This window comes from Pangasianodon hypophthalmus, chromosome 29 (genome assembly GCF_027358585.1).
Source record: "Pangasianodon hypophthalmus isolate fPanHyp1 chromosome 29, fPanHyp1.pri, whole genome shotgun sequence".
Lineage (NCBI taxonomy): Eukaryota > Metazoa > Chordata > Actinopteri > Siluriformes > Pangasiidae > Pangasianodon > Pangasianodon hypophthalmus.
The window spans coordinates 14,785,654-14,801,608 of record NC_069738.1 but is presented as its reverse complement, the minus strand read 5'-3'; the positions used below and the strand labels follow the sequence as shown (position 1 = coordinate 14,801,608).

At 38.6% G+C, this 15,955-nt stretch overlaps 2 protein-coding genes across 3 annotated transcripts in view; one reads left to right on the top strand and one right to left on the bottom strand.

Moving 5' to 3' along the window:
* pals2b (protein associated with LIN7 2, MAGUK p55 family member b) overlaps nt 1-2,693 on the top strand; it is a 28,393-nt gene extending 25,700 nt beyond the window's left edge. The window contains exon 12 of the mRNA XM_034301505.2: nt 1,603-2,693. Coding sequence (XP_034157396.2) covers nt 1,603-1,779 — 177 coding nt within the window. The 3' untranslated portion in view covers nt 1,780-2,693. The remainder of the gene's footprint in view (nt 1-1,602) is intronic.
* A 1,384-nt stretch (nt 2,694-4,077) lies between these two features.
* Nucleotides 4,078-13,973, bottom strand: gsdmea (gasdermin Ea). 2 transcript variants are annotated; one of them, XM_053231437.1, is made up of 10 exons: nt 13,714-13,973; nt 12,318-12,525; nt 10,695-10,890; nt 8,985-9,150; nt 6,231-6,321; nt 6,007-6,138; nt 5,476-5,811; nt 5,255-5,344; nt 5,090-5,160; nt 4,078-4,966 (listed from the first exon to the last, which is right to left on the bottom strand). In XM_053231437.1, exons 2-10 carry the CDS (start codon nt 12,523-12,525, stop codon nt 4,718-4,720), a joined length of 1,539 nt encoding a protein of 512 aa, XP_053087412.1. In that variant the 5' UTR covers nt 13,714-13,973; the 3' UTR covers nt 4,078-4,717. The 2 variants fall into 2 exon arrangements, with proteins under 2 accessions (XP_053087412.1, XP_034157325.2); XM_034301434.2 differs by having other exon boundaries at nt 6,231-6,351; nt 13,714-13,879.
* Between the last annotated feature and the right edge of the window lie 1,982 nt (nt 13,974-15,955).

Here is a 15,955-nt window from a genome sequence, read left to right as displayed (position 1 = left end):
CCCAGATGAGGATTCCCTTTTGAGTCTGGTTCCTCTCAGGTTTTCTTCCTCATATTGTCTCAGGGAGTTTTTCCTTGCCACCATCGCCTCTGGCTTGCTCATGAGGGATAAATTCACATATTTACAATATATTTTTTGAATCCATTTATTTCTGTAAAGCTGCTTTGTGATAATGTCCATTGTTAAAAGTGCTATACAAATAAAACTGAATTGAATTGAATATCACTTTTTATACTGCATATTAGCAATAATATCAATAGTGTGCAATACAGATACAAAGTTACAGCGAAGCATAATCTTAAGACACGCATAAACATTCTATATATGAATATTAATAAAGGTAGAATGTGGCTAGGTTATAGATTGACGTTATAGGTCAAACAGCTGATGAAGAACAGAAAGAAAGTCCACTTACTTTACATGCAAGCACACAATACCCCAAAGGTAATCTCAAATTACTGCCAATAAACAGTCAATTAACTAGAGTGAAGCTGGAGAACTGTTCACTCTCATGCTCCACATTGCATCTGCTCAACGCTCACCTTCCATTTCTGACTCAGGCATGTGAGGCTGTGGTAACATCAAGCACTCTGATTGGTCAGAATTATCATAACGTGCAAGAACACCCAGGCTTTTTTAAACAGTGGTTAACTGCAAAATTAACTAAACTAAGTTAAGACCAGTAGGAGTGAACAAAAACAAGATAGTGTCCTGGCTGAGAACATGCCAGCATGGACAACCCATGAACACATTTCTCTAGTAACAGCAAACACTGATAGGCATAAGACATAATGGGAACTCGTGAGTTCAGATCCTGACTATGCCACAGCCATCCATGGCCATGAGTCCAAGAGAGCAAAACTGGCCATGCTGTCTGGGTGGGAAGGGTGGCATAATCTCTCCCCTGTCAATCACAGAGACACTAGCCAATCATGGCCATCTGTTAGCTCATGCATGCAGAAGAGGGCAAATGGCACTTTTCTCCAAGGGACTTACACCGCCCTGTGAGGCAGCATTCGCAATTAAAAGCCAGCACCACTAGCAGGTTGCTTTGTGACAAAAAACAAAAAAACAAACAAACAAATAAATAAATGGGTATGGTGATGACCTCACCGGATCCTGATCCATGGTTGTGATTGTGCACTTATGATTGATACATGTTTCATATGTTTATAATACAATATATCTTGTGTTAGGGTTTAGTTTAGAATTGGAAGAGCTGGAAAACAAAAATATAGAAAGATGTAAATGACTATCATGTATAATTGTGGGGTTAACCTACATTGTTTCCAATTTGGAAGGTAAATGGTCTTTATTAATATAGCAAGTGATGATTTATTAATTAACAGAATGAGTTAACAAGTTGTCAGTGGTTTACTGTTATCACTAATGGCCGTTCATCACTGGCTGCTTCGTTATTTTGTGATGTGCTAAGGATTAGTATATGTTTTAATTCATCATTATGAAAGCATTAGTTAATATTAATATTTGCTTATTTGTTAATGTTTATAGTAAAATGTTACCCAGATCAGATCACACTATTGTGTGTTTCATTACACTCACATGTGAACAGATTGTCTCACAAAGTATTTTTTCTCTGAGGATGTGGATCTAAAGAAGAGAGTGGATGAGAGTGCATGCATTCAGAGGACATATAAACACTACTTTGACCTCACCATTGTGAGCGACAACCTGGACGCTGCATTTGAAACACTACAGGTGGCTTTGGACAAGCTTCGTTCTGAACCACAGTGGGTTCCTGTCAGCTGGGTTTACTAAAGGTGTGAGTGTGTGAGCTGTGCAGCTGTTAATATCGACTGTGTGTAGAAAATACAGTACTCCTTCTACTCAAAGGGAAGATGACCTAGTTTTATACTTGCACTTTTAGGAAAAAATTGTTTTTATTCCACATTGGAATTAAAAAACAACAACAAAAGATAACCATAAAGATTTCCATATTGTTCCATTTTTGTTGCTTTATTTGTTTCTCTACTTGTATACTTGTGGTTTCCCCCAAACCAACTGTGATATTGTATTTCTACAATGCAGTGTTTAATAGATAAGGGCTGTAATGGAACACAGTGGCTGGATTTCCAGGAATCGTAGATTACTTGAAAAAGTGACTTCTCTTGGCCAAAACCACATGTAGGGCAGTGGCGGCTCTGGGTTACTGGTCTAAAGGTCGGGGGTTCAAGCCCCAACACTGACAAGCTGCCGCTGTGCCCTTGAGTAAGACCCTTAACACTGTATCATTGCTGACCCTGCACTCTGACCCCAGCTTACTAACAAGCTGGGATATGTGAAGAAAGAGTTTCACTGTACTGTAATGTAATGTAACAAGGTTTCTATCTATTCTATTATGCATGAGGATTGAAAATTAGAAACATCTGTTGGTGTGTTTTGATGTGCCACGTATACCTACTGTACACCTTCAAATCCCATAAGCAAAAGCAGTATCACTGAACACATACACTCTTATAGAGCCTATTTTATAACATACTGTTAATTTAATCATTTTGTGTCTCTGTTTAATTTTAACTAAATGTTTAGGTGCATATTGTTCTTTGTTAAGTTGAAGTTTTAGAGGTTATTTTGACACAGACCTCTATGAAAGCTAGTTCCACAGTATTTAGTGTGACATGTCAAGCCAACCTTCTCTCTCTCTCTCTCTCTCTCTCTCTCTCACTCTCTCTCTCTCTCTCTGTGGGGAAGCAATAAATATAGAGAATATTTTATATCCAAATTGAGTTTGTAATGATTTGCTCTATTAAGAACTTTGTCCTGTTTACATTATCCATATAGCAATGTTTGCATCAGAGTGTGCAGAGTGTTTCAGTGATCTTGAAGAGTAGAGATAATACAAAAACGACACTTCATTGATGAAATATTTTGTTGTGCAACAAAAACATGCGAGTCAGTGTGTGTGAGTGAAACGCCACACTGCTGTGTGAAACACCACACTGCTGAGGTGAGTTTTGCTATAATAGCCTCTGCCAAACACACAGGACTCCATAAAATGCACACATTGAATGAATATATATTTATAAATCCTGAATATAAAGTTGTAATTCTGAATATATAAATGTAAATCCGAATATATATATATATATACACACACACACACACACACACACACACACACACACACACACACACACATATATATATATATATACACTGATCAGCCAAATGTGAATAACATTTACTCATTTATCTCATTACAATGGCACCTGTGAACAAGTGAACAGTCAGTTGTCGAAGTTGAGTTGATGGAAGCAGGAAAAATGGGCAAGCATAAGGATCTAAGCGACTTTGACAAGGGCCAAATTGTGATGGCTAGATGACTGGGTCAGAGCATCTCCAAACCAGCAGGTGTTGTGGGGTGTTTCCGGTATGCAGTGGTTAGTACCTAGCAAAAGTGGTCCAAGGAAGAACAACCGGTGAACCGGTGACACGGTCATGGGCTCCCAAGGCTCACTGCGTGTGGGGAGTGAAGGCTAGCCTGTCTGGTCCAAGCCCACAGAAGAGCTACTGTAGCACAAATTGCTGAGAAAGTTAATGCTGGCGCTGATAGAAAGGTGTTAGAACACATAGTGCGTAGCCGCAGACCGGTCAGAGAGCCCACGCTACCCCTGTCCACTGCCGAAAGCACCTACAATGGGCATGGGGACTGCTTATCCTACACAGGGTCACGGGGAACCTGGAGCCTATTCTAGGGTTCCAGGGAACTCAGGGCACAAGGTGGGGGACACCCTGGGGGCCAACCCATCATAGGGCACAATTGCACACACACTGACTCACCCATTCACACACTACAGACAATTTGGAAATGCAGAATACAACACAAGTCTTTGGCGCAGGAAACCTGGAGTACTTGGAGGAAACCTAGCTTCTGGAGAACATGCAAACTCTGCACACACAGGATGGAGGCAGGATTCAAACCCCCAACCTTGGAGGTGCAAAGTAACCGTGTATATATATATATATATAATAAGAGAGAGTATGAGAGAGAGATGAAGGAGAGATTTCATTGCATTTAAGCCAAGTAAAGGACATCAAAATGTCTATAATACCCAGTTAGAAAGTCTCAATCATGTCTTTATTCCAACAAATTCTTGAATGATTAAAATGAAAGTCTAAAAATGCCATCCAACAAAAAAGATGATGCATAGATTAAAAGTACATAGAAATTATAGAATACAGGTTTATGGCTTGAGATTATTATGATTTGACTATAGTAAGTAACAATTACAGTAACTCTCTTATCAGACCAACAGTGCATGCTTCATTAAAATATCAGTTCTCCATTGTTCACAATATGCATCACAAACAGAAAATGTAAGTTATTATTTCTGGAAATAAATAATTTCTGGACTAAAATATGTATTCTTCAAGAAGAAGCTAAAGTATATAGCATCATTTTGAACATATGGCTTTAAAAAAGACATGAAATATGATAAAGTATCGGATTCCTTGTTGAAATTCTGAACGAGTAAAAAAATAATATAATATAATATAATATAATATAATATAATATAATATAATATAATATAATAATTTAATACAATTAATTTAAAAGAACTACAAAAGAATTTGTGTTATGTATATGCTCACCTCATGCCATAATATGGGTCTCTGAAGCGCTGAAGTTACGTTTTAGAAATATGAATTGCTTGTAGTGAAAAAACTTTATTCTTTATTTCATCCTTAACTTACATCACATTTCTATATCTGTTTCACATGACTCATTCAGGTATGCAAGGCCATGAATGACAATACACAGTATTAGGGGAAGGACTTTACTGCCACTTCCTATCTCTGCATACAGCTCTTTGTTGTCTCTCTTCAGTGTAATATTGGATGAGATGAACAGCAGCTCCACCTCCTGGGGCACCTCACCATCCCTCAGGAGAAAGGGAAGCTCACTGAATGGGACTCGCTGGGAAACATTTGTCAGATGAGTTACCTGACAAGGCGGAGCACAGTTATATTAGCCACCAGAATCTAAAGCCCAGTGACACCTATTGCTTTCTTGTGGATTACTGTCACTTTCCGGTATAAATGAGGCAAATAAAAATATTATACTTACTAAATCATTTAACCCATTAATTGTTTCTGAAGAGCAGGCTTTTAGCAAGGTGAGGCCATCATCAGTCAGTTCTAAAAACAAATATTAACCCATGAGATCATGAATCTTTAAAATCAAAGACACTTCTCAGATCATAATATGTTTATAGCACATTATCTCACTCACCTTCAGCAGCACTAATCAGCATGTGCATAGCAGTCAGGATTAACTGCCTCTGATTGGTTGACTTTACAGATCCATTATGGCTGATGTTAGCTGAATGAAAAACATTTTGATCAGTCACTTTAGAGAGAAGCCATTCATTTAAACTGTTTACATTTATACAAATGACTTGTATCTATTTTTATCTATTAATTATCTATTGTAATTAGCTAATGTTGATTTACCTGCTTTCCAATTGGCTGGTGCACTCTGACCTCTGTTCTGATTGGAAATTGCAGGCAAAGATCCATTTGGTCTGACGACTGCGGGTAGCCTATCCATATTGTCTGTCTCAGACAGTAGCAAGTACAAAAAATTGTCCGTGAGCTCATTTGATGTGTCAGGCAAATAAGTGTGAGAATCATACATAGATGCATCACATATTTTCTCCAGCTTGTCCTCTAAAGTGGATAGAAGTGTCTGGTCTGGTAGAATCTCTTGAAAGAGATTTAACAGAGAGAAACGAGTTTCAGGTGACAGACAAGCCAATTTACACAACGCCGCCTTTACACTTGCCAGTTCTGCAACACAGAAAAACACAGATGTCCTCTTAGAGCCACTCTGGATGATCTCGCAACAATATAGTGAGTTCCGTCATGTGTTTTACACACAAAAGTGATATTTGTTGGACATGAATGACATGGAGTGGCAATTTTCGGCAACCTAAAAAAAATTCAGTTCCGTTTTCATGAAAACATACATGGACCCATATATACCTTTATTCAGGACACTCAATGACAATCCCTCTGTTATTTGTGTCCATAAGCCGTCCACTTCTGTCTCATTGTGAATTGAATCCAGAGTAATGCTGTCATCTGCCTCAATCCCATCAGGGCTTACACCAACTTCTGAACACACAAACACAGTGTACAGATTTCATAGGCAAGCTTGTACAACCCATTCCTAATACAAACAATAAAAAAATGCACACATCACTAACCATAGTGACCATCACTTTTAATTTTCAGTTCGCTCACACTGTAGGCCATCACAGTGTGTGGGGGAATCTCAATAGCAACATCTCTGGTGTTCTGTAGACAAATGCTCTTGTTCAGATGGACCTGAATGCAACACACATACAGGCATGTACAGGCATATTCGTTTCAAGTTTATCTGTATAACATTTTAACTATAGACATTGTCACAAAGCTGCTTTACAGAAATACAGATGTAGCTTAGCTTCCTGAGGCTACATGAAGAAGAAATATTGAGAGCAACCAGATTCAAAAGGAAACCCATCCACTTCTACAGCTGTATATTCTAGTCAAACAGTACTAAGTGTGTTGAAATGATCTTCTGTAAGAGCATCCTGTTGTGAATAAGAATGCTGGCATAAACACACTAAATCATTATTCTTCAGATTCCTGGAATAAGCACAGGAAATATAGCAGTATAGCAATTCTTAGGTGCAGGTTTACAGTATCCAGAGCAAGGCATTGGAGCAAGGCAAATCATCATACAGAATTAGAAGAAAAAGAAGAAGAAGAATTACACTTAGTAGCCTGTTTCTCTAAGGTACACCTGCTTTGTAGCTACAGTCATGGCCATTTTATTAGATAGATGTACCTAGAGTAGCTGTATACTTACTAGTATAGTACTGTATACAACTACTGACTGCAGCCCCTCTGTTACTGACCACCAATGGATCACTGCTGATCAGATATTGGGTCTCATTAATGAAGAATCAAGCATGTTCACAGCACCACTCTTTACAGAATCTGTTGCCATCTACAAATAGAATGAAATACAGGTGGACCTTCCAGCAGGACAATGATCTCAACTGGTTCCACAGAAAGAAAAGAACAGTGTAGGAATTTTCCAGTCAATCACCAGACTTAACCCATTAGAAATTTGTGGAATGAACTGAAGATAAAGATTCACAAGTGGGCCTCCTGGAATCTTCAAGATTTAAAGTCTGTGTAGAAGATTGAGCTAAAATCCCACCTGAACACTGTGAGAGATTAGTTTCTTCATACCAGAAGTGTCTTCAAGCTCTCATTGCAAACAAAGGTTTCTCTACCAAGCATTAAATAAATTTCAGTTAGCGTGCTCATTACTTAGTTCCTGTGTCATTCCGCTTTACTGCATAAAACCTTTTTTTCAGGATAGGAAATTACGATTTCTTTATCTCTGTATTTTTATTCAGTTAATACCAATGTCTGGTATACATTTTATGTGAATTATATGTGCATTGGAAATATGTTTAATTTAAAAAATTGTGTAGACAGTGTAGACAGCTAGAATAAAAATATTAGGATATTAGGAATTACAGCACTTTCTATAAATGATCCCACCCCATTTTATGGGACCAAAAGTAACCGGACAAACTAATATAATCATAAATTAAATTACTATTATTCATACTTGGTTGAAAATCCTTTGCAATAAATGACTGCCTGAAGTCTGGAACCTACAGACATCACCAGACGCTGGGTTTCTTCCCTGGATCTCCCAGGCCTTTACTGCAACCGTCTTCACTTCCTACTTATTCTTGAGGTGTTTTGTCTTCAGTTTTGCCTTTAGCAAGTGAAACGCAGCTCAGTTGGATTCAGGTCAGGTGATTGACATTCCACTTCTTTGCCTTCAAAAAAGTCTTCCTTGAAAGGGTAGCTTTCAAGGTATGCTTTGGTCACTGTCTATCTGCCCTATGAAGCTCCGTCCAATGAGTTCTGAAGCATTTGGCTGAATCTAAGCAGATAATATAGCTTTATACACTTCAGAATTCATCCTGCTGCATTTGTCAGCAGTCACTTATTTAGTCCCAGTATTTATCAGTCACAGTATTTATCATCAATAAATACAAGAGAACCAGTTCCACTGGCAGCCATACATACCATACAGCCATACATAAGATGCTATGCTTTGGATGTAAGCAGTTCCTTCCCTTTTCCATACCCTTCTCTTCCCATCATTCTGGTACAAGTTGAACTTTGTCTCCTCTCTCCATAGGACGTTGTTCCAGAAAGGTACAGGCTTTTTTGCAGATGTTATTGGCAAACTCTAAACTGGTCTTCCTGTTTTTGAGTCTTACCAATGGTTTGCATCTAGTAGTTTACTCTGGTTTTACTCCTTTCTTGATTGTTGACTTTGACAGATATGCCTACCTCCTGGAAGGTTTTCTTTATCTGGCCAACTTTTGCAAATGAGTTTTTCTTAACCGGGGAAAGAATTCTTCTGTCATCCACCACAGTTGTTTTCTGTGGTCTTTTCGGGTCTTTAGGTGTTCCTGAGTTCACCAGTGCATGTTTCTTTTTAAGAATTACCAAATAGTTGACTTGGCCACACCTAATGTTTTTGCTATCTCTCTGATGGGTTTGTTTTGATTTTTTCTGCCTAATGATAACTTGCTTCACTGGTAGTAAGCAAGGTATCTTTGGACTTCATATTGAGAATTAACAGCAACAGATTACAAATGCAAATGCTACACTTGAAATCAGCTTTAGACCTTTTATCTGCTTACATGGAAGTGAAATAATGAGGGAATAACACACAGCTGGCCATGGGACAGCTGAGCAGCCAGCTGTCAATTTTTCTGGTCCCTTAAAAAAAGGTGGTCCACATAACAAATAAAATAAAATAACAAATAAACTAAAATAGCAAATAACTTTGTCACTATATATTCAAATATTTGTGTACCTGAATGTATAGTATGGTATAGTATCGTACAAAAAAATAAAAAATAAAAATCCAGTACCTTGGCAGGGCAGATTTGTTTAAATATGGCACTGCAGCTGCCTTCTTTCAGTTCACTGAAGTTAATAGTGCAGTCACAAGTAGTGAAGATCCGCTCTTTCACTAGAGTGAAGACCTGATTTTTGCCTTGTATCTGCATAAGAAGATTGTGCTGAGGGTCCATTTTCCTGTAAAACCCAAACAAACCAATATCATCACATTAGATATTTCCAATTGCTTCCATAATTATGCTAATGACACTGTGCTGAAGTACTGTTTGTGTGTTTGACTATCAGACAATGGTAAAAATGTTGCTCCTCATATCCTCCCACTCAGCGTTAACATCAAAAGTGACAGCCACTAGTTAGTGGTGTGTGAATGTGTATAATTATTTTAATGTGTACTGTAAGAAAGAAAGTGTATGAGCATGCCTAACAATATGTACACAGACTGTGTTTGTGCATTCTGATTATCACAGATTCTTCTCATAGTCCTCCATTATAGTAGGTCCAAAAAGCTACCCCTACCAATTATGCATCATAAAACAGTGACTGTACACAAATTGCTTTAAAACACAACACAGGTACAAATAGTTGAAACAAAAATTACTGAAAACACATAACGTACAACATACAGTATATGCTCAAACAATTTACATGTAGTTAAGAGAATATCATCAGATTTTAATAAAAGGTATTCTCTTTATTTTTCTTCAGCATAAGAAAGGCATGCTCAATGGGATTCCCATCAGGTGAAACAGGTGAATCAGGTGAATCACTTGGCCAGTCAGGAATTCCCCAGTTTTTAGCTGTGAAAATCTCCTTTGTTGGCTTTGGCAGTATGTTTAGGATCATTGTCTTGCTGTAGGATGGAGGCATTTTCCTGAACTTGAGCTGATAAGATGTTTCTGGACACCTCAGAATTCATTCTACTACTGCCATCAGCATTATCATCAACATCATCAGTGAAGATGAGTGAGCCAGTACCTGTGGCAGCCATACAGGCCTTTTTTTTTTTTTACAGGTGAGGTGGTATGCTTTGGGTCTTGGGCAGTCCCTTTTCGCCTCCACACTTTGCTCTTGCCATTGTTGTGATAAAAGTTAATCTGTCCACAAGACCTTTTTCCAGAAATCTGCAGGATCTTTTAAGTACTTTTTAGCAAACTATCCTGGTCATCCTGTTTTTGTGGCTAACTATTGGTTTGCATCTTGCAGTGTAGCATCTGTATTTATGTTCATGGAGTCTTCTGCAGAGAGACTCCACACTTGCCTCCTGAAGAGTGTTTGAATTCTTCTTTCATAAGCTGCAGATGTCTACCAGCTCACCAGTTCTCTCTTTCTTCTTAATAATGTTCCAAACCGTTGATCTTTGGTAAACCTAAGGTTTGGGCAGTGTCACTTACCGTTTATTCTTTTTTCTGGTTTCCTTGACTTTCAATGGCATTCTAGGCCTCATGTTGACAAACAGCAAAAGCAGACTCCAAAGGTGACCAAAAACTCTCTTGTCCCTGTACTAATGAAGTGATAATTTATACATAGCAAAGCTAAAATGTATAAAAATACCCATTATTAAAATCTGAGAATGTGCACTTTAACCACATGTGAATTGCATGAGTACAAATTTAAAACTGTGAAGTACAGAGGTACTGTACAGCAAAAAAAAAATTATGCCTTTTTCCCAAACATTATGGAGGGCACTGTACATTGGATGTTTCCTTAACGGTTTATGTCACCTGTCTTTGGACTCTTTTAGAAAGTGTGGCATAATCACACTTTCCTTGAGAAGTGTCCCGAGTGATGATAAAATCTTGGATGTCCCACGTCCCTGGGCTTTCATGCCAACTCCAACCATGTCTACCTCCCCAGATCCAGCAACACTGCCTTTCTGTGTCTCTTCATATTTATTTAGAAACACCTTTTCCTCCAGCACTGAAAACAGCACAGGCACAAGCAGAAAAATACTGTTTATACTTTATAGTGAGGTGAAATATCTTCTTCCAGGGTACACATATGTCTTTTGACTTTCACTTCTAAACAAAAAAGTATTCTTCATAAGCATAAACAAACACGCACACACATATATATACTCACAAATATTAAATATTCAATGAAATTGATAGGTAAAAAGTATCTGGTCACCACATATTATCAACATGAGCATTTTGTTGCAAAGCTGATGAAATTAAATTCTCCTCTAACTACATTGCTCCATTCATGTTTCCTTCAGTGTGTTATGCCACAGTAGCAATTGCAGAGAAGCAGGCTCATATCATGATGCTCCCATCTCTGTGGTTCACTGTGGGTATGGAGTCTTTGGGATCATACACACAACCCTTCTTCCTCCAAACACGATGTGGTGAATTGTTACTAAATAGTTCTATTTTTGTTTTGTTTGACCAGAGTATTTTGCCACAAGAGAGTTGTAATTTGTCTAAGTGCTTTTAGACGTGCATTCCTTTTCAGCAGAGGAGTTTTGTGTGAGACGTGTTAATGTATTCTGTGTTACTGTTATTCCTGCTGCTTTCAGGTCTTCCTGCATCTCTTTTCAAGTGACTGCTGGCTTCTCTCTTACCTTCCTTATCATTAGTCTGAGACTGCAGTGTGAAATTGTGTGTGGCACACCTGTCTGGGAATGATTAGTTTCATGAACTTTCTGCATATTATAGAACAAATTGTACTGACAAGGATTTTTACTACGGCTCTGTAGCCTTTTTAATTTGAGTGTTGTTTAAAAATGCTGTTGATAACTTTAGAAAACTCCTTCATACTTGTTGTGTGAAATCTTCCCAAAAATTCACAATGTCTATTAAAATAATATATTATATTTTCGGATTTGGTTTGCCAATAGTAGCATATACGATTTGTTTAATTGGGTTCTCTTTATCTAGTTTTAGGACTTAGATGAAGATCTGGTCACATTTCAGGTCAAAATTATGCAGAAATACAGAAAAGTGTAAAGGGTTCACAATTTTTTTTTTAATTCAATTAGTCAATTGACTAAATTATGTAGTCAATTACCATCACTTTCATACAGGACAACCAGACAACCAGAATAGGCTTAAGTTTCAAAATACTTTTTGTCTAATTTTTAACTGTATATCTATTTTTTTTAAATATATTTTTAAATATAATCTTTTTTTTAGCTTGAAGTGTGCTTGTGGTATCTTTCTTTAAAATACATGCCACTTAGTTTGATATTGTATTTTCTAATGCAGTGAATTTCATACATTTGTAAATGTGGCTTAAGTGTCCAAATACTTTTTGGGGATCGATCGATAGATAGATAGATAGATAGATAGATAGATAGATAGATAGATAGTGTGTGTGTGTATGTGCAGTCATATGTACAGGGGTACCTGGTTGAATAGGCTTTCCCTGGAGCAGGTCATTGAGAGTGAAGTCTGTGGGTCTGTATTTGGTTCTCTGCCAGAACCATGTTCCTGGACACTTGATCACCACCGCAAGTGGCTTCAGTTTTTCAGAATCATTTAGCCGGGAAACAGCAATCAGCATGCCATCATGGTCAGTCTGGTGAAGCAGGCTATGTGTGGCCTTGTCAAACATCTGCTTCCAATACACATGGCTTAGTCTGACATATTTTTACACATACTAATTCTGCTTATTCATGGTTAATTAACCAATTAACATTTTTTTTTATTTTTCTATATTACATTCATCTGGAAAACCAAAACCCAGAGATTAAGCTGTTACATAATCTGGTTCAACAGGTAAAGTCTAAAGTACTATGTGAGATTTTTTGCGTTTATCTACAATATAACAAGAACCGCCAATCTGAAACATTTTGACATTGATGACAAACCACTGTAAAAATGGAACTTCTTCTTTTTTAACTTAACAACAGAGATAGCGGAGCATAACGGAGTGCAGCGGAGCAGCATCAAAAATATCAAATACTGGGGACATTCTAAAACGCTTAACGTGGATTAATGGACTAAGACAGTGATACTGGAGGACCAAATTTAGTACACAGCTTATTAATAAAGCATACTATGTAGAATCTGCACACAATGCGCAAAGTTTCACGTTTCGTAATAACGGGATTCTAATACGAGGGACCCGGGGGGCGGGGTAAGGGGCGTGGTCAGGGGGTTGGGTAAGGGGCGTGGTCAGGGGGTGGGGGAAGGGGCGGGGGAAGGGGTGAGCGGAGGAGAGGGGCGTGTCCCCCTCAGTGTGTGTGTGTGTGTGTGTGTGTGTGTGTGTGTGTGTGTGTGTGTGTGTGGTGGTTACGGCGCTGAGAAAAAGTTCAGTTACTTTAGTATTTTTCACCCCTGCAGTGATGCTACTGCTTGAGCCCATGCAAAACAGCGATGTCACAGATTCCGTACACTATTTCCACCGTAAACAAGTCTTCCATACATGAACTTCCACAGGAAATCTCATTACTAATCTCATTACTAATCTCATTACTAATCCAAACACTGCAGAAAGTTTAACACAGTTAACCCCTGAAGCGGTTTTCCCGACAGAAAGAAGTAACTCTTCCCTCCTACACGTTAGAATTCAGGGCTGTTTTTAATGTAAACAGAAAGGACACAGAAAAGGTAACTGTACAGGTCGCATACAAGATATCAGCATCAAGATTTACCACAAGGGACTAGCATTAAACCGACACATAACATTAAAGTTAGACTATATAATACCAGGCTATAAACTCATGAATTATATAGACTAATTACCTTTAATCAAATAGAGTACCTATTACTAATATTTCAATATTGTTATAGTATATACCTTGTGTACAGTCCCCTGTTCTTCTGATGATGACGTAGAAAGAAGTTAACAGAATAGGAGAAGCGCCACTGATTTAAAGCGCCAGTGATAGCTCTTTTCTAGAGATTTCTTTCACAGGAAGAGATACAGCTTGATGTTTTCTAAATAAATGATGAAAAGTTCACGCCCCGCTCTTGAAAGAGCCCCGTGTCACACTTCCCCATGCAGCTATAGGATGCTCGAGCTGCCATTCATGAAGGCGGTGGGCGGCAGCAGGGACACCGAGCGGTCCTTCTCTTCCTCCCTGAAGCGGCTCACCGCTGCGAGGGGCCGAGCCCAATGAGGCAAGCACACAGCCAAGGAAAGAAGCATTCTATCATACCGCACTTAGTCTAACCAAACATCAAGAAAATACACTCACTGAGCATTTTATTAGGAACACTATACTGGGTAAGGCCTCCCTTTGCCCTCAGCCTGAATCCTTCATGGCATGGATTCCACAAGAGTTTAGAAACATTCCTTTGAGATGCTGCTCCATGTTGACATGATTGCATCACGCAATTCCTGCAGATTTTTCAGGTGCATTTTCATGCTGCAAATCTCCTGTTCTACCGTGTCCTAAAGGTGTTCTATTGGATTCAGGTCCGGTGACTGGGAAGGCCACTGAAGAGCACTGAGCTCATGTCAAGTTCACGAGACCAGTTTGAGGTGACTTTTGCTTTGTGACATAGGGCATTATCATGCTGGAAGTAGCCATTAGAAGATGGGTAAATTGTGGAAATGAAGGGATGCACATGTTCAGCAACAATACTCAAATAGGCTGTGGATTAACAGGCCCAAAGTGTGAAAAAGGAAACATTCCCCACACCATTACACCTCCTCCACCAGCGGGGACTGTTGACAGAAGGCAGGCTGAGTCCATGGATTCATGCTGTTGGCGCCAAATTCTGACCCTACCATCTGTGTGCCTCAGCAGAAATTGAGATTCATCAGACCAGGCTATGTTTTTCCAGTCTTCACCTGTCCAGTTTTGGTGAGCCCGTGCCCACTGCAGCCTCAGATTTCTGTTCTTGGCTGGCGGAAGTGGAACCCGGTATGGTCTTCTGCTGTCGTCTGACATGTGCATTCTGAGATGTTTTTCTGCTCAGCACAAATGTACAGAGTGGTTATCTGAGTTACTGTAGCCTTTCTGGCAGCTTGAACCAGTCTGACCATTTTCCATTGACCTCTCTCATCAACAAGGCGTTTCCGTTCGCAGAACTGCCGCTTACTGGATGTTTTTTCTTTATTGCACCATTCTGATTAAACTCTAGAAACTGTTGTGCATGAAAATCCCAGCACTTATAGAAATACTGTGATACCATGTTTTATTTTACATATAGATACTCCTGACACTTATTTTCTCCCTTGGTTTTAAATAGACTTATATTAGTGAAAAGTGATTTAATATTGTATTTTTAAAAATGACAAAAGTTGCTTTTCTTGATGATAATGGATTACATAAATGTGAAATAAACTGTATAAGATTATTTAGCTGGAGGCATCCAGTGACCTCTGATGTGGAGTTAAATTTAGAAATGCTGGTTATAGAAGAAGCTGTGGTTTTGTTACTTAGGGCTGGTGTTTCCAATGAAGTAGACCAAGTGATCATGCTTGCCATAGGTAGCCATTTAATTATTTTCATTAATTAAGCAGAATTTAAAATATGGATTTCAGGATTATGGATGGTTGACAGCATTCCATAAAGCAATACGGCAAATTACTGCGAGATCCACGAGCCAAAGCAGCTTCTTGATTTTTTTTTTTCAGAGAACACTGTGTAAATAATTCCAAATGCACGAAGTGATTTCACAACTCAAGAAGAAATGTGACTTTCATAATGCATTGTGGATCAGAATGTCGTAGATTGGAACATAAAAGAGGAAATAAAATTTGTGAAAACCATGACAAAGAAGAGTCTTCTTCCTGCAGGTTACATGTTACATATCTGCATGCTAGACTAGAAATCATGTCACAGGAAGTAAAGACAGCAGTCATTATAGTAAATCTACAGAATATATAGTAGCACAGTGGCATAGCATGTAGCACTGCTGCATCACAGCACCAGGGTCCAATCCTGGTTCGGTCCTGAGCTCTATCTACGTTACTCTTTATGAGGTGTTTTGGTAATTCAGTGCATTTTCGATGTGAAGTTAACTGCTACGCTGAGCTTAATATTGGTAAAGAGAACTGTATTAAGAGTTTGGAAACAGTAAACTCAGTA

Excerpts from the sequence above, each read along its gene's own strand:
- gsdmea (XM_034301434.2), bottom strand. The coding sequence starts at position 12,525 with ATGTTTGACAAGGCCACACATAGCCTGCTTCACCAGACTGACCATGAT. Across the intron at positions 10,891-12,317 it reads GGGAAAGCCTATTCAACCAG|TGCTGGAGGAAAAGGTGTTT; the intron begins GTACCCCTGTAC and ends TGCTGTTTTCAG. Across the intron at positions 4,967-5,089 it reads TTAATGGGTTAAATGATTTA|GTAACTCATCTGACAAATGT; the intron begins GTAAGTATAATA and ends CCGCCTTGTCAG.